Source organism: Pseudoliparis swirei, chromosome 1 (assembly GCF_029220125.1).
Source record: "Pseudoliparis swirei isolate HS2019 ecotype Mariana Trench chromosome 1, NWPU_hadal_v1, whole genome shotgun sequence".
NCBI classification, from domain to species: Eukaryota; Metazoa; Chordata; class Actinopteri; order Perciformes; family Liparidae; genus Pseudoliparis; species Pseudoliparis swirei.
The window spans coordinates 21,770,597-21,789,196 of NC_079388.1; the positions used below are offsets into that span (position 1 = coordinate 21,770,597).

At 46.5% G+C, this 18,600-nt stretch overlaps 2 protein-coding genes across 2 annotated transcripts; one reads left to right on the forward strand and one right to left on the reverse strand.

Moving 5' to 3' along the window:
• Positions 1 to 365: 365 nt before the first annotated feature.
• On the reverse strand, positions 366 to 5,739 carry LOC130188422 (involucrin-like). The gene is made up of 2 exons (XM_056406817.1): positions 3,345 to 5,739; positions 366 to 1,805 (listed from the first exon to the last, which is right to left on the reverse strand). Exons 1-2 carry the CDS (start codon positions 3,535 to 3,537, stop codon positions 454 to 456), a joined length of 1,545 nt encoding a protein of 514 aa, XP_056262792.1. The 5' UTR covers positions 3,538 to 5,739; the 3' UTR covers positions 366 to 453.
• On the forward strand, positions 1,970 to 12,342 carry LOC130191248 (saxitoxin and tetrodotoxin-binding protein 1-like). Its single transcript, XM_056410950.1, has 7 exons — positions 1,970 to 2,118; positions 5,892 to 6,012; positions 6,548 to 6,693; positions 6,776 to 6,855; positions 6,927 to 7,052; positions 8,225 to 8,344; positions 12,233 to 12,342. Exons 1-7 carry the CDS (start codon positions 2,063 to 2,065, stop codon positions 12,295 to 12,297), a joined length of 714 nt encoding a protein of 237 aa, XP_056266925.1. The 5' UTR covers positions 1,970 to 2,062; the 3' UTR covers positions 12,298 to 12,342.
• The last annotated feature ends 6,258 nt before the right edge of the window (positions 12,343 to 18,600 follow it).

An 18,600-nucleotide genomic window follows, 5' to 3' on the forward strand; every position in this document is an offset into this window, starting at 1 on the left:
GCTTCTCGCCTGCATGAGTTCTCAAGTGTGACTTAAGATGTGTGTTTCTCAAAAATCTTTTCTCACACACTGAGCAGCTGTACGGTTTCTCCCCTGTGTGGATTCTCGTGTGTAGCTGTAAATGTCCACTCTGTGTAAAAGACTTCTGACATATGGCGCATCGGAACGGTTTCTCTCCTGTGTGGATCTTCATGTGTTTCTGTAAATCTCCATTGAGTGGAAAAGACTTCTCACAAGCGGAGCACCTGAAGGGTTTCTCTCCTGTGTGCGTTAACAAGCGTGTCCTTAGATGTGTGTTTCTTAAATATCGTTTGTCGCACATGGAGCAGCTGAAGGGTTTCTCTCCTGTGTGGCTCCTCTTGTGAATCTGTAAATCACTATTCTGTGTGAACTGTTTCTCGCAGACGGAGCAGCCGAAGGGTTTCTCTCCTGTGTGAGATATCATGTGTCTCTTCAGATGTGTGGAAGAAGAAATGTTTTCTCACACGCTGAGCAGCCGAAGGGTTTCTCTCCCGTGTGGATTAGTTTGTGTCTCTTCAGACTCGTCTTGGTCCTAAAACGTGTCCCACACTCGGAGCAGCTGAACGGTTTCTCCCCAGTTCCACTTCTCACACAACGAGCATGAGAGTTGAGACCTGAATGAGGGTCTCTGGTCGCCTTCAAACCGTCACTGTGTTCAGTCCCAGAAGAGTCTCCAGTCTCGTTATCTGGTCCTGACTTCCTGTCTGGTTCTGGTCCTGACTTCCTGTCTGGTTCTGGTCCTCCACAGTCCTCTCCATCAGCTTCTGTTTCCATGTGTTCAGTTCGTCTTTGATGAAGATGAGAGGACTGAGCTTCCTCTTCATCATCTTCACTCTTCACAGGAGAGAATGAGAACCTGACACCAGCCTCCTCCAGACCTTCAAGCTGCGCTCCCTCCTGATTGGTCCAGAGGTCCTCCTCTTCCTCTTTGATATGAGGGGGCTCTAGATCCTGCTGGTCCTCCTGGTCTTGCTTGTCCTCCTGGTCCTGCTGGTCTTGCTGGTCCTGCTGGTCCTGCTGGTCCTGCTGGTCCTGCTGGTCCTCCTGGTCCTGCTGGTCCTCCTGGTCTTCCTGGTCTTCCTGGTCCTCCTGGTCTTTCTGGTCCTCCTGGTCCTGCTGGTCTTGCTGGTCCTCCTGGTCCTCTTTAATATGAGGGTCCTCCTGGTCTTGCTGGTCCTCCTGGTCCTGCTGGTCCTCTTTAATATGAGGGTCCTGCTGGTCTTTCTGGTCCTCCTGGTCTTGCTGGTCCTGCTGGTCCTGCTGGTCCTCCTGGTCCTCCTGGTCTTGCTGGTCCTGCTGGTCCTGCTGGTCTTTCTGGTCTTTCTGGTCCTCCTGGTCTTGCTGGTCCTCCTGGTCCTGCTGGTCTTGCTGGTCCTCCTGGTCCTCTTTAATATGAGGGTCCTCCTGGTCTTGCTGGTCCTCCTGGTCCTGCTGGTCCTCTTTAATATGAGGGTCCTGCTGGTCCTGCTGGTCTTTCTGGTCTTTCTGGTCCTCCTGGTCTTGCTGGTCCTGCTGGTCCTGCTGGTCCTGCTGGTCCTCCTGGTCCTCCTGGTCTTGCTGGTCCTGCTGGTCCTGCTGGTCCTCCTGGTCTTTCTGGTCTTTCTGGTCCTCCTGGTCTTGCTGGTCCTCCTGGTCTTTCTGGTCCTCCTGGTCTTTCTGGTCCTCCTGGTCTTGCTGGTCCTGCTGGTCTTGCTGGTCCTCCTGGTCCTCCTGGTCCTGCTGGTTCAGACTGGAGCTCCAGTCCTGCTCAGGACCCTCGTGTTGACCCACCAGCTGCTGGCCGTCTGAGGAGAGAATGAAGTTCTCACATTACTGAGCAGCGCTCACTAAACCGTCACCATGACGACGACCACATGTCTGTGTCGGCAACAGAAGAAGAGATTATTATTATTATTATGATTATTGTTACTATTGTTATTACTATTATTAATAATATTAATATTATAACTTATTATTATCTTTATTTAACAGATAAACCGATCCAGACTCAGTGGTGGACGTGTGTCTCCTCTGAGAGACGAGAGGACGTCCAGGGGTCCAGATGGAGGTCCGGTGCAGACCAGCTGGACCTGGACAGAACCACGCTGCTGATCTGAGGTCAGTGTACCCATGAACAGAACCACGCTGCTGATGTGAGGTCAGTATACCCATGAACAGAACCACGCTGCTGATCTGAGGTCAGTGTACCCATGAACAGAACCACGCTGCTGATCTGAGGTCAGTGTACCCATGAACAGAACCACGCTGCTGATCTGAGGTCAGTGTACCCATGAACAGAACCACTCTGCTGATCTGAGGTCAGTGTACCCATGAACAGAACCACGCTGCTGATCTGAGGTCGGTGTGCCCATGAACAGAACCACGCTGCTGATCTGAGGTCAGTGTACCCATGAACAGAACCACGCTGCTGATCTGAGGTCAGTGTGCCATGAACAGAACCACGCTGCTGATCTGAGGTCAGTGTGCCCATGAACAGAACCACGCTGCTGATCTGAGGTCAGTGTACCCATGAACAGAACCACGCTGCTGATCTGAGGTCAGTGTACCCATGAACAGAACCACGCTGCTGATCTGAGGTCAGTGTACCCATGAACAGAACCACGCTGCTGATCTGAGGTCAGTGTACCCATGAACAGAACCACGCTGCTGATCTGAGGTCAGTGTACCCATGAACAGAACCACGCTGCTGATCTGAGGTCAGTGTACCCATGAACAGAACCACGCTGCTGATCTGAGGTCAGTGTACCCATGAACAGAACCACGCTGCTGATCTGAGGTCAGTGTACCCATGAACAGAACCACGCTGCTGATCTGAGGTCAGTGTACCCATGAACAGAACCACGCTGCTGATCTGAGGTCAGTGTACCCATGAACAGAACCACGCTGCTGATCTGAGGTCAGTGTACCCATGAACAGAACCACGCTGCTGATCTGAGGTCAGTGTACCCATGAACAGAACCACGCTGCTGATCTGAGGTCAGTGTACCCATGAACAGAACCACGCTGCTGATCTGAGGTCAGTGTACCCATGAACAGAACCACGCTGCTGATCTGAGGTCAGTGTGCCCATGAACAGAACCACGCTGCTGAGCTGAGGTCAGTGTACCCATGAACAGAACCACGCTGCTGATCTGAGGTCAGTGTTCCCATGAACAGAACCACGCTGCTGATCTGAGGTCAGTGTACCCCTGAACAGAACCACGCTGCTGATCTGAGGTCAGTGTACCCATGAACAGAACCACGCTGCTGATCTGAGGTCAGTGTACCCATGAACAGAACCACGCTGCTGATCTGAGGTCAGTGTACCCATGAACAGAACCAACCTGCTCTGTGGAGCCGCAGCTGAGGGTTGAGCACAGCGTCCAGTAGTTCCCGGTGTCGCTCGTTCTCCTCTCTAGAAGCACACAGTTCCTCCTCGTACTCTGCTATCGCTCTTTCAAACAGCCCAAATATCTCTTGCGCAGCCGCAGTGAGTCGCTGCTTCACCAAGGCTCTCAGCATGTGGACTTTACACATGTTCACACAACGACACACACTTGTTGTCCACACGAACTCCGTCACAAAGCCCGCTGCTCTCCATCAACAGGCCCTCGGACTAGCCTGTGGCTAACGTGCTAAGCTAACACTCCGCGGACTCGCAGGTTCCTGGTAGACGCCATCTTGAATACTGTGAATTAGCCTCAGTGAAGAATACAGCTTCCGGAACCGATGAGCCGCGGAGTTTCAAAATAAAAGTCTCAAAATGTGACTGAAGTTAAATGTTTTCTATTTTTAATGAATCTACTTCATTAAACGTTGATTCCTGTTCCATGTATGCTCTACATTACTTTCAGGCTATATTTAATAAAATATGTTGATTCAATTCAGTTTATTTTGTCGATCCCAGAAACACAACCTCCCCTCAGAGGGACGAGCTGCACGCATCGACCTCCCCGACCTTTGTGAATGAAACAGTGACCGGACCATGAACTGAGCGGACCGGCTTTATTTGAGTTGGACACACAACGAATTGGACTTTTTGTGTAAACATGAGTGGACAAATACTATTAGAATAACAGTGTCCTCAGTGTCCTCAGTGTCCTCAGTCAACTTAAGTTCAGTCAGACTCCGCCCCCTTCCCTCCTCCAGATCATGGGGGACTGGGTGCTGGTCTGGTCCTCATCTGTAGTCCTGACCCAGAGTTCGTGACCCCCCCCCCCCCCCCCCCACGTCTACAGGCACTGCCCCCTAAAACCAAGAGTTGTGATTCAAACACGTCTCACACATTGATATATATTCAAACAATAAGGTACGAGAGGCAGGACTGTATCGTCAATAATGTCCACTTCAAAGGCAAACTTGTTATAACACGGTTTTGTGCGACATTATAAATAGTCAGTAATCAGTGAGCCAAACGTTGAGTATCACATTTCAGGAGCCGAGAGAACACGGTCCTGTGTGTTGGTCTGTTGCCATGACAACAGACCAACACACAGGAAGTCCCAATCTGTGAATATCTTTCCACCTTTACCGGACTTTGTTTAGTCGTGTCCCCGACGTCTACACCGACTGCTGCCCCCTAGTGGTCCCCTTTTATACTGCAACTGATGCCCCCTAGTGGTCCCCCTTTATACTGCAACTGATGCCCCCTAGTGGTCACCCTTTATACTGCAACTGCTGCCCCCTAGTGGTCACCCTTTATACTGCAACTGCTGCCCCCTAGTGGTCACCCTTTATATTGTAACTGCTGCCCCCTAGTTGTCACCCTTTATATTGTAACTGCTGCCCCCTAGTGGTCACCCTTTATATTGTAACTGCTGCCCCCTAGTTGTCACCCTTTATATTGTAACTGCTGCCCCCTAGTGGTCACCCTTTATATTGTAACTGCTGCCCCCTAGTGGTCACCCTTTATACGGCAACTGCTGCCCCCTAGTGGTCACCCTTTATACTGCAACTGATTCCCCCTAGTGGTCACCCTTTATACTGCAACTGATGCCCCCTAGTGGTCACCCTTTATACTGCAACTGCTGCCCCCTAGTGGTCACCCTTTATACTGCAACTGATTCCCCCTAGTGGTCACCCTTTATACTGCAACTGATGCCCCCTAGTGGTCACCCTTTATACTGCAACTGCTGCCCCCTAGTGGTCACCCTTTATACTGCAACTGCTGCCCCCTAGTGGTCACCCTTTATACGGCAACTGCTGCCCCCTAGTGGTCACCCTTTATACGGCAACTGCTGCCCCCTAGTGGTCACCCTTTATACTGCAACTGCTGCCCCCTAGTTGTCACCCTTTATACGGCAACTGCTGCCCCCTAGTGGTCACCCTTTATACGGCAACTGCTGCCCCCTAGTGGTCACCCTTTATACGGCAACTGCTGCCCCCTAGTGGTCACTCTTTATACTGCAACTGCTGCCCCCTAGTGGTCACCCTTTATACTGCAACTGCTGCCCCCTAGTGGTCACCCTTTAGTGGTGTCCCTTTCTTTCTTTTCTCTGCTTGACGTCCACCTGAAGGATCTTATTGGCTCAGATAAATGTAAACAGCTGTCAGGCATTATGGCTGAATAATGTACACCTTGTGACTCTTAACCAATCAGAAGGCTTGATTTCATCTACTCCTATACTACATTTCTTTGAAGTATCCCAGAATCTCCACAGACGGTTTCAGTCAGCAGGCCTGGCGCTCTTCTTCTGGTCTCCACGACCACCAAGAGAACGTGAAGCGAGGGCGTCACAGGTTCCAAGAACACGCTGAGCACACACACACTTTGTCCTGGAGGAAGGTCCTGTGGGGTCCCTCTGGGCCCTCTGGACCCTGTGGACCCTCTGGGCCCCTTTATAAGCCGACCTGCCGCATCACAGATCACACAGTGTGATTTCTGTCTCCAGGAGGATGAGTTCCCTGAAGGCAGCGCTGCTGCTGCTGCTGTTGGCGGCCGTCACCACGGCGACCCCGGGCACCGAGGACTGCGACGGTGTGAAGAAGCTGTCCACGTCGAACCTGCACGAGGTGAGTCTGGATCCGGTCTGGATCGGTCTGGATCCGGTCTGAATCGGTCTGGATCCGGTCTGGATCGGTCTGGATCGGTCTGGATCGGTCTGAATCGGTCTGGATCGGTCTGGATCGGTCTTGATCGGTTTGGATCGGTCTGGATCCGGTCTGGATTCTGGTTCAGTCAACTTTAACAGCGAGTGTCCCAACTAGAAGCTCTCAGTATTTGACCTTTTCTGTTTGGCTCGTTCCACTTCGACCTTGGACAGACGGACGAGGTCATATTCAAAGTGTCTCTCGGGTCTCAGATGTTTCTGTTCTCACGTCATTCACAGATTTAAAGGGGAACTGAGCGGACCGGCTTTATTTGAGTTGGACACAAAACGAATTGGACTTGTTATGTAAACATGAGTGGACAAATACTATTAGAATAACAGTGTCCTCAGTGTCTTCAGTGTCCTCAATGTCCTCAGTGTCCTCAGTGTCCTTGTGTCCTCAGTGTCCTTGTGTCCTCAGTGTCCTTGTGTCCTCAGTGCCTCTGTGTCCCCCTCAGGTCATGGGGGACTGGGTGCTGGTCTGGTCTGTGACGGACCACGCAGAGGGCTGGGACCTGTTGCCCAACATCTCCAGTTCCCACGTGGAGTTCAGACTTCTCCATGGCAACCGCACGGTGCAGCTCAAGGAGAGAAACCTGTACCGGTGAGACACGGCGACGCCTCCTCGTCCCGCAAAGCCTCCTGGGAACTGTAGTCGCAGAGGTGCTCTGGTTTGTCTCTTTCAGGGACGAGTCGTGTTCCAACTACTTCATGAACTTCACGGTGGCCGACGCAGGAAACCACACGCTGGACGTCATCGCCGCCAGTGAGCCCGCCTCCTGGTCCAGTGACTGTTGTTGTTGTTGTTGTTGTTGACGTGTGTGGTTTGTGTCTCAGCGTTGGAGAAGGACGGCGTTGGCAGTGACTTGAACCAATCGATACAGATAGATTTCTACGAGAGCTGCTCCGAGTGTCTGATGGTGGTCTACACGTCGCCAGCGGGCCGATACCTGCTCAACTACAGTGAGATCTCCACACGCCTCAGACACGCCTCCTACACGCCTCCTACACGCCTTCTACACGCCTTCTACACGCCTCCTACATGCCTCCTACACGCCTCCTACATGCCTCCTACACGCCTCCTACAGGCCTCCTACACGCCTCCTACACGCCTCCTACACGCCTCCTACACACCTTCTACATGCCTCCTACACGCCTCCTACACGCCTCCTACACGCCTTCTACATGCCTCCTACAGGCCTCCTACACGCCTCCTACACGCCTCCTACACGCCTTCTACACGCCTCCTACACGCCTCCTACACGCCTTCTACACGCCTCCTACACGCCTCCTACAGGCCTTCTACACGCCTCCTACACGCCTCCTACACGCCTTCTACGCCTCCTACACGCCTCCTACAGGCCTTCTACACGCCTCCTACACGCCTCCTACAGGCCTTCTACTCGCCTCCTACACGCCTCCTACACGCCTCCTACACGCCTCCTACACGCCTTCTACACGCCTCCTACACGCCTTCTACACGCCTCCTACAGGCCTTCTACACGCCTCCTACACGCCTCCTACAGGCCTTCTACACGCCTCCTACACGCCTCCTACAGGCCTCCTACATGCCTCCTACACGCCTCCTACAGGCCTCCTACACGCCTCCTACAGGCCTCCTACACGCCTCCTACACGCCTTCTACACGCCTCCTACAGGCCTCCTACACGCCTCCTACACGCCTTCTACACGCCTCCTACACGCCTCCTACACGCCTTCTACACGCCTCCTACACGCCTCCTACACGCCTTCTACACGCCTCCTACAGGCCTCCTACACACCTTCTACACGCCTCCTACATGCCTCCTACACGCCTCCTACAGGCCTCCTACACGCCTCCTAGACGCCTTCTACACGCCTCCTACACGCCTCCTACACACCTTCTACACGCCTCCTACACGCCTCCTACACACCTTCTACATGCCTCCTACAGGCCTCCTACACGCCTCCTACAGGCCTCCTACATGCCTTCTACACGCCTCCTACAGGCCTCCTACACGCCTCCTACACGCCTCCTACACGCCTTCTACAGGCCTCCTACACGCCTCCTACACGCCTCCTACACGCCTCCTACACGCCTTCTACACACCTCCTACACGCCTCCAGAGCCTCACCAGTGTGTGTGTGTGTGTCAGAGAGGGAGGGGCGTCACCGGGACGTGGAGGAGATGACGTCTCACCACAACGCCCACGAGCGACTCGCCAAGTGTCTGAGGATCAGTCACGACCAACACTTCAGCTACGACGGAGCCGCAGGTCTACGATACACACTAGCACACGAGTACTCCACGAGTACACCGGTACATCACGAGTACATCACTAGTATATCACTAGTACATCACTAGTATATCACTAGTACATCACTAGTACTAGTACATCACTAGTACATCACGAGTACATCACTAGTACATCACTAGTACATCACGAGTACATCACGAGTACATCACTAGTACATCACTAGTACTAGTACATCACTAGTACATCACTAGTACTAGTACATCACTAGTACATCACTAGTACATCATTAGTACTAGTACATCACTAGTACATCACTAGTACATCACTAGTACATCACTAGTACATCATTAGTACTAGTACATCACTAGTACATCACTAGTACTAGTACATCACTAGTACATCACTAGTACATCATTGGTACTGGTACATCACTGGTACATCACTGGTACATCACTGGTACTAGTACATCACTAGTCCATCACTAGTATATCACTAGTACATCACTAGTCCATCACTAGTCCATCACTAGTCCATCACTAGTATATCACTAGTCCATCACTAGTACAACACTAGTACATCACTAGTCCATCACTAGTACAACACTAGTACATCACTAGTCCATCACTAGTACATCACTAGTATATCACTAGTCCATCACTAGTACATCACTAGTCCATCACTAGTCCATCACTAGTCCATCACTAGTCCATCACTAGTATATCACTAGTCCATCACTAGTCCATCACTAGTACATCACTAGTACATCACTAGTCCATCACTAGTACATCACTAGTACATCACTAGTCCATCACTAGTCCATCACTAGTACATCACTAGTATATCACTAGTCCATCACTAGTATATCACTAGTCCATCACTAGTCCATCACTAGTATATCACTAGTCCATCACTAGTACATCACTAGTACATCACTAGTCCATCACTAGTCCATCACTAGTACATCACTAGTCCATCACTAGTATATCACTAGTCCATCACTAGTACATCACTAGTCCATCACTAGTCCATCACTAGTATATCACTAGTCCATCACTAGTCCATCACTAGTACATCACTAGTCCATCACTAGTACATCACTAGTCCATCACTAGTATATCACTAGTCCATCACTAGTACATCACTAGTACATCACTAGTCCATCACTAGTATATCACTAGTATATCACTAGTCCATCACTAGTCCATCACTAGTACATCACTAGTATATCACTAGTCCATCACTAGTCCATCACTAGTATATCACTAGTCCATCACTAGTACAGCACTAGTCCATCACTAGTACATCACTAGTACATCATTAGTACTAGTACATCACTAGTACATCACTAGTACTAGTACATCACTAGTACATCACTAGTACATCACTAGTACATCACTAGTACATCATTAGTACTAGTACATCACTAGTACATCACTAGTACATGTACATCACTAGTACATCACTAGTACATCACTAGTCCATCACTAGTACATCACTAGTCCATCACTAGTCCATCACTAGTATATCACTAGTCCATCACTAGTATATCACTAGTATATCACTAGTCCATCACTAGTACAGCACTAGTCCATCACTAGTCCATCACTAGTACATCACTAGTACATCACTAGTACATCACTAGTACATCATTAGTACTAGTACATCACTAGTACATCACTAGTACTAGTACATCACTAGTACATCACTAGTACATCATTAGTACTAGTACATCACTAGTACATCACTAGTACATCACTAGTCCATCACTAGTACATCACTAGTCCATCACTAGTCCATCACTAGTCCATCACTAGTACATCACTAGTCCATCACTGGTATCACTGGTCCATCACTGGTATATCACTGGTCCATCACTAGTACATCACTAGTACATCACTAGTCCATCACTAGTACATCACTAGTCCATCACTAGTACATCACTAGTCCATCACTAGTACATCACTAGTCCATCACTAGTATATCACTAGTCCATCACTAGTCCATCACTAGTATATCACTAGTCCATCACTAGTACAACACTAGTACATCACTAGTCCATCACTAGTACATCACTAGTCCATCACTAGTCCATCACTAGTCCATCACTAGTCCATCACTAGTATATCACTAGTCCATCACTAGTCCATCACTAGTATATCACTAGTCCATCACTAGTCCATCACTAGTATATCACTAGTACATCACTAGTACATCACTAGTACATCACTAGTATATCACTAGTATATCACTAGTCCATCACTAGTCCATCACTAGTATATCACTAGTCCATCACTAGTACATCACTAGTACATCACTAGTATATCACTAGTCCATCACTAGTCCATCACTAGTATATCACTAGTCCATCACTAGTCCATCACTAGTCCATCACTAGTATATCACTAGTCCATCACTAGTCCATCACTAGTATATCACTAGTCCATCACTAGTACAACACTAGTACATCACTAGTCCATCACTAGTACATCACTAGTCCATCACTAGTCCATCACTAGTCCATCACTAGTCCATCACTAGTATATCACTAGTACATCACTAGTCCATCACTAGTATATCACTAGTCCATCACTAGTCCATCACTAGTATATCACTAGTCCATCACTAGTACAACACTAGTACATCACTAGTCCATCACTACTACATCACTGGTCCATCACTGGTCCATCACTGGTCCATCACTGGTACATCACTGGTCCATCACTGGTACATCACTGGTCCATCACTGGTACATCACTGGTCCATCACTGGTCCATCACTAGTACATCACTAGTACATCACTAGTCCATCACTAGTACATCACTAGTCCATCACTAGTCCATCACTAGTACATCACTAGTACATCACTAGTACTAGTACATCACTAGTACATCACTAGTCCATCACTAGTACATCACTAGTCCATCACTAGTATATCACTAGTCCATCACTAGTCCATCACTAGTACATCACTAGTACATCACTAGTCCATCACTAGTATATCACTAGTACATCACTAGTACATCACTAGTACATCACTAGTACATCACTAGTCCATCACTAGTACATCACTAGTCCATCACTAGTACATCACTAGTACATCACTAGTACATCACTAGTACATCACTAGTCCATCACTAGTACATCACTAGTACATCACTAGTCCATCACTAGTACATCACTAGTACATCACTAGTACATCACTAGTCCATCACTAGTACATCACTAGTACATCACTAGTCCATCACTAGTACATCACTAGTACATCACTAGTCCATCACTAGTCCATCACTAGTACATCACTAGTACATCACTAGTCCATCACTAGTACATCACTAGTCCATCACTAGTACATCACTAGTCCATCACTAGTATATCACTAGTCCATCACTAGTACATCACTAGTACATCACTAGTCCATCACTGGTACATCACTGGTACATCACTGGTCCATCACTGGTACATCACTGGTACATCACTGGTACATCACTGGTCCATCACTGGTACATCACTGGTCCATCACTGGTCCATCACTGGTACATCACTGGTCCATCACTGGTACATCACTGGTCCATCACTGGTCCATCACTGGTCCATCACTGGTATATCACTGGTATATCACTGGTCCATCACTGGTACATCACTGGTCCATCACTGGTACATCACTGGTCCATCACTGGTCCATCACTGGTCCATCACTGGTATATCACTGGTATATCACTAGTCCATCACTAGTACATCACTAGTACATCACTAGTACATCACTAGTACATCACTAGTCCATCACTAGTCCATCACTAGTACATCACTAGTACATCACTAGTCCATCACTAGTCCATCACTAGTACATCACTAGTACATCACTAGTCCATCACTAGTCCAGGTAAATGAAGCGTCTTCTCTTCTCAGATTTCTGTCACAGGAAGTCGTCTCCGGCGGCGGATGACGCCGCGGCGCCGGTTCTTCCTGAGTGACGACGTGTCAACAAATAACCAATAAAACAACAACAACAACTCAAACCTGCAAGTGTGTGTTTGTGTGTGTACTTTGTGTGTACTCGAGGTAGATTACGTTTGAAAGACGAGGTATCTGCTCATCCAGAAACAAGATGGTGACGCTGAGGGGTGTTGCACAACATCCTGTAGCTCCATGCTACACAACATCCTGTAGCTCCATGCTACACAACATGTAGCTCCATGCTACACAACTTCCTGTAGCTCCATGCTACACAACATGTAGCTCCATGCTACACAACTTCCTGTAGCTCCATGCTACACAACATGTAGCTCCATGCTACACAACTTCCTGTAGCTCCATGCTACACAACATGTAGCTCCATGCTACACAACTTCCTGTAGCTCCATGCTACACAACATGTAGCTCCATGCTACACAACATCCTGTAGCTCCATGCTACACAACATCCTGTAGCTCCATGCTACACAACATCCTGTAGCTCTATGCTACACAACATGTAGCTCCATGCTACACAACATGTAGCTCCATGCTACACAACATGTAGCTCCATGCTACACAACATCCTGTAGCTCCATGCTACACAACATCCTGTAGCTCCATGCTACACAACATCCTGTAGCTCCATGCTACAACATCCTGTAGCTCCATGCTACACAACATCCTGTAGCTCTATGCTACACAACATGTAGCTCCATGCTACACAACATCCTGGTAAAGCACAACATGTAGCTCCATGCTACACAACATGTAGGTCCATGCTAAACATCCTGTAGCTCCATGCTACACAACATCCTGTAGCTCCATGCTCCACAACATCCTGTAGCTCTATGCTACACAACATGTAGCTCCATGCTACACAACATGTAGCTCCATGCTACACAACATGTAGCTCCATGCTACACAACATCCTGAGAACACGTCCTCTTCTTACTCAGAAGGTGGCACAGGTTCTGGTCCAGGCTCTGGTCCAGGCTCTGGTCCAGGTTCTGGTCCAGGCTCTGGTCCAGGCTCAAGAGGCCGGACCAATGAGGCATAAAGAAGGAGGCGTAGCCAATGAGGAAGAAGGAAGCACATGAAGGGCACATGAAATGTAATGTTACTATGTGGTACTAGTAGATATACTAATACCACATATTAGTACTAGTGGTACTAGTAGATACACTAATACCAAATATTGGTACTAGTGGTACTAGTAGATACACTAATGCCACATATTGGTACTAGTGGTGCTAGTAGATACACTAATACATATTAGTAGTGGTGCTAGTGGTGCACTAATACCACATATTAGTACTAGTGGTGCTAGTAGATACACTAATGCCACATATTGGTACTGGTGGTGCTAGTGCTAATACCACATATTAGTACTAGTGGTGCTAGTAGATACACTAATGCCACATATTGGTACTGGTGGTACTAGTGAATACACTAATACCATATTGGTACTAGTGGTACTAGTAGATACACTAATGCCACATATTGGTAGTGGTACTAGTAGATACACTAATACCACATATTAGTACTAGTGGTGCTAGTGGATGCACTAATACCACATATTGGTACTGGTGGTGCTAGTAGATACACTAATACCACATATTAGTACTAGTGGTACTAGTAGATGCACTAATACCACATATTGGTACTAGTGGTGCTAGTAGATACTAATGCCACATATTGGTACTGGTGGTGCTAGTGGTACTATTACCACATATTGGTACTGGTGGTGCTAGTAGGTGCTAATACCACATATTGGTACTAGTGGTGCTAGTAGGTGCACTAATGCCACATATTGGTACTGGTGGTGCTAGTGGATACACTCATGCCACATATTGGTACTGGTGGTGCTAGTGGGTGCACTAATGCCACATATTAATTGGTGGCTGGTAGATACACTAATACCACATATTAGTACTACACTAATGCCACATATTGGTACTAGTGGTGCTAGTGGATGCACTAATATTGGTACTAGTGGTACTAGTAGGTACACTAATACCACATATTAGTACTAGTGGTACTAGTAGATACACTAATACCACATATTAGTACTAGTGGTACTAGTAGGTACACTAATGCCACATATTAGTACTAGTGGTGCTAGTAGGTACACTAATACCACATATTGGTACTGGTGGTGCTAGTAGATACACTAATACCACATATTAGTACTAGTGGTACTAGTAGATGCACTAATGTGCTAGTAGATACACTAATACCACATATTAGTACTAGTGGTGCTAGTAGGTACACTAATACCACATATTGGTACTAGTGGTGCTAGTGAATACTAATGCCACATATTGGTACTAGTGGTGCTAGTAGGTACACTAATGCCACATATTGGTACTGGTGGTGCTGAATGCACTAATACCACATATTGGTACTAGTGGTGCTAGTAGATGCACTAATGCCACATATTGGTACTAGTGGTGCTAGTGATGCACTAATAGTACTGGTGGTGCTAGTAGATACACTAATACCACATATTAGTACTAGTGGTGCTAGTGGATGCACTAATACCACATATTGGTACTGGTGGTGCTAGTAGGTGCACTAATGCCACATAGTGGTACTAAGTGGTGCTAGTGGATACTAATACCACATATTATTGCTAGTGGTGCTAGTAGATGCACTAATACCACATATTGGTACTGGTGGTGCTAGTGTACTAGTGGTGCTAGTAGCACACTAACACATATTACTAGTGGTGCTGGTAGATACACTAATACCACATATTGGTACTAGTGGTGCTAGTGGATGCACTAATACCACATGTGGTGCTAGTGATACCACATATTGGTACTAGTGGTGCTAGTAGATACTAATACCACATATTAGTACTAGTGGTGCTAGTAGATACTAATACCACATATTGGTACTAGTGGTGCTAGTAGATGCACTAATGCCACATATTGGTACTAGTGGTGCTAGTAGATGCACTAATGCCACATATTGGTGCTAGTGGTGCTGGTAGATACTAATGCCACATATTGGTACTGGTGGTGCTAGTGGATACACTAATACCACATATTGGTACTAGTGGTGCTAGTAGATGCACTAATGCCACATATTAGTACTAGTGGTGCTAGTAGGTACACTAATACATATTGGTACTAGTGGTGCTAGTGGATACACTAATGCCACATATTTACTAGTGGTGCTAGTGGATACACTAATACCACATATTGGTACTGGTGGTGCTAGTAGATGCACTCACATATTGGTACTAGTGGTGCTAGTAGATGCACTAATACCACATATTGGTACTGGTGGTGCTAGTAGATGCACTAATACCACATATTGGTACTAGTGGTGCTAGTGGATACTACCACATATTGGTACTAGTGGTGCTAGTAGATACACTAATACCATATTGGTACTAGTGGTGCTAGTAGATGCACTAATACCACATATTAGTACTAGTGGTGCTAGTGGATACACTAATGCCACATATTGGTACTGGTGCTAGTAGATACACTAATGCCACATATTAGTACTAGTGGTGCTAGTGGTATACTAATGCATATTAGTACTAGTGGTAGTGGTACACTAATACCATATTAGTACTAGTGGTACTAGTAGATACACTAATACCACATATTAGTACTAGTGGTGCTAGTAGATACTAATACCATATTAGTGCTAGTGGTACTAGTGAACACTCATGCCACATATTGGTACTAGTGGTGCTAGTAGATGCACTAATGCCACATATTGGTACTAGTGGTGCTAGTAGACACTAATGCCACATATTGGTACTAGTGGTGCTAGATATACTAATGCCACATATTGGTACTAGTGGTGCTAGTAGGTGCACTAATACCACATATTGGTACTAGTGGTGCTAGTAGATACACTAACCACATATTAGTACTAGTGGTACTAGTAGATACACTAATACCACATATTGGTACTAGTGGTGCTAGTATGCACTCATACCACATATTGGTACTAGTGGTGCTAGTAGTGCACTCATACCACATATTAGTACTAGTGGTACTGGTAGATACACTAATACCACATATTGGTACTAGTGGTGCTAGTAGATACACTAATGCCACATATTGGTACTAGTGGTACTAGTAGGTACATACCACATATTGTACTAGTGGTACTCATACCACATGGTACTAGTGGTGCTAGTAGATGCCTAACCACATATTGGTACTGGTGGTGCTAGTGTACACTAATGCCACATATTGGTACTGGTGGTGCTAGTAGATACCACATATGGTACTGGTGGTGCTAGTAGATATAATACCACATATTAGTAAGTGGTGCTAGTAGATGCACTAATGGTGGTGCTGGTAGATACACTAATACCACATATTGGTACTAGTGGTGCTAGTGATACCACATAGTACTGGTGGTGCTAGTGGATGCACTAATGCCACATATTGGTACTAGTGGTGACCACATATTAGTACTGGTGGCTAATACCACATATTGGTACTAGTGGTGCTGATGAACAATACCACATATTAGTACTGGTGGTGCTAGTGGGTACACTAATACCACATATTAGTACTGGTGGTGCTAGTGATACACTAATACCACATATTGGTACTAGTGGTGCTAGTAGTGGTGCTAGTGGATACTAATACCACATATTAGTACTAGTGGTACTAGTAGATACACTAATACCACATATTGGTACTAGTGGTGCTAGTAGATACACTAATACCACATATTGGTACTAGTGGTGCTAGTGGATACACTAATAGTACTAGTGGTACTCACATATTGGTAATTGGTGCTAGTAGATACACTAATACCACATATTGGTACTAGTGGTGCTAGTGGATACACTAATACCACATATTAGTACTAGTGGTACTAGTAGATGCACTAATACCACATATTAGTACTAGTGGTGCTAGTGGATACTAATGCCACATATTAGTACTAGTGGTGCTAGTAGATACACTAATGCCACATATTGGTACTGGTGGTGCTAGTGGATGCACTAATGCCACATATTGGTACTAGTGGTGCTGGATACACATACCACATATTGGTACTGGTGGTGCTAGTGGGTACTAATACCACATATTAGTACTAGTGGTGCTAGTATATTGGTACTAGTGGTGGTACTGGTAGATGCACTAATACCACATATTGGTACTGGTGGTGCTAGTAGATACACTAATGCCACATATTGGTACTGGTGGTACTAGTGGAGTACTAGTGGTGCTAGTAGCCACATATTACTAGTGGTGCTAGTAGTGGTGCTAGTAGATGCACTAATGCCATATTGGTACTAGTGGTGCTAGTGTACACTAATACCACATATTGGTACTAATTGGTGCTAGTAGACACTAATACCACATATTGGTACTAGTGGTGCTAGTGGATACACTAATACCACATATTAGTACTAGTGGTGCTAGTAGATACACTAATACCACATATTAGTACTAGTGGTGCTAGTAGATACACTAATGCCACATATTGGTACTAGTGGTGCTAGTAGATACACTAATACCACATATTGGTACTAGTGGTGCTAGTGGATACTAATACCACATATTAGTACTAGTGGTGCTAGTAGATGCACTAATACCACATATTGGTGCTAGTGGTGCACTAATACCACATATTGGTACTAGTGGTGCTAGTAGATACACTAATACCACATATTAGTACTGGTGGTGCTAGTAGGTACACTAATACCATATTGGTGCTAGTGGTGCTAGTAGATACACTAATACCACATATTAGTACTAGTGGTGCTAGTAGATGCACTAATACATATTGGTACTAGTGGTGCTAGTGGGTGCACTAATGCCATATTGGTGCTAGTGGTACACTAATACCACATATTGGTACTGGTGGTGCTAGTGGATACACTAATGGTACTGGTGGTGCTAGTAGGCACTAATGCCACATATTAATGGTGCTGGTAGGTGCACTAATACATATTGGTACTAGTGGTGCTAGTGGGTACACTAATACATATTGGTACTGGTGGTGCTGGTAGATACACTAATGCCACATATTAGTACTAATTGCTAGTGGATGCACTAATACCACATATTGGTACTAGTGGTGCTAGTAGATGCACTAATACCACATATTGGTACTGGTGGTGCTAGTAGATGCACTAATGCCACTGGTACTAATTATTGGTACCACATATTGGTACTAGTGGTGCTAGTGGATACGCATACCACATATTGGTACTGGTGTGGTACACTAATACCACATATTAGTACTAGTGGTGCTAGTAGATACACTAATACCACATATTGGTACTAGTGGTGCTAGTGGGTACTAATGCCACATGTTGCCACTAATACC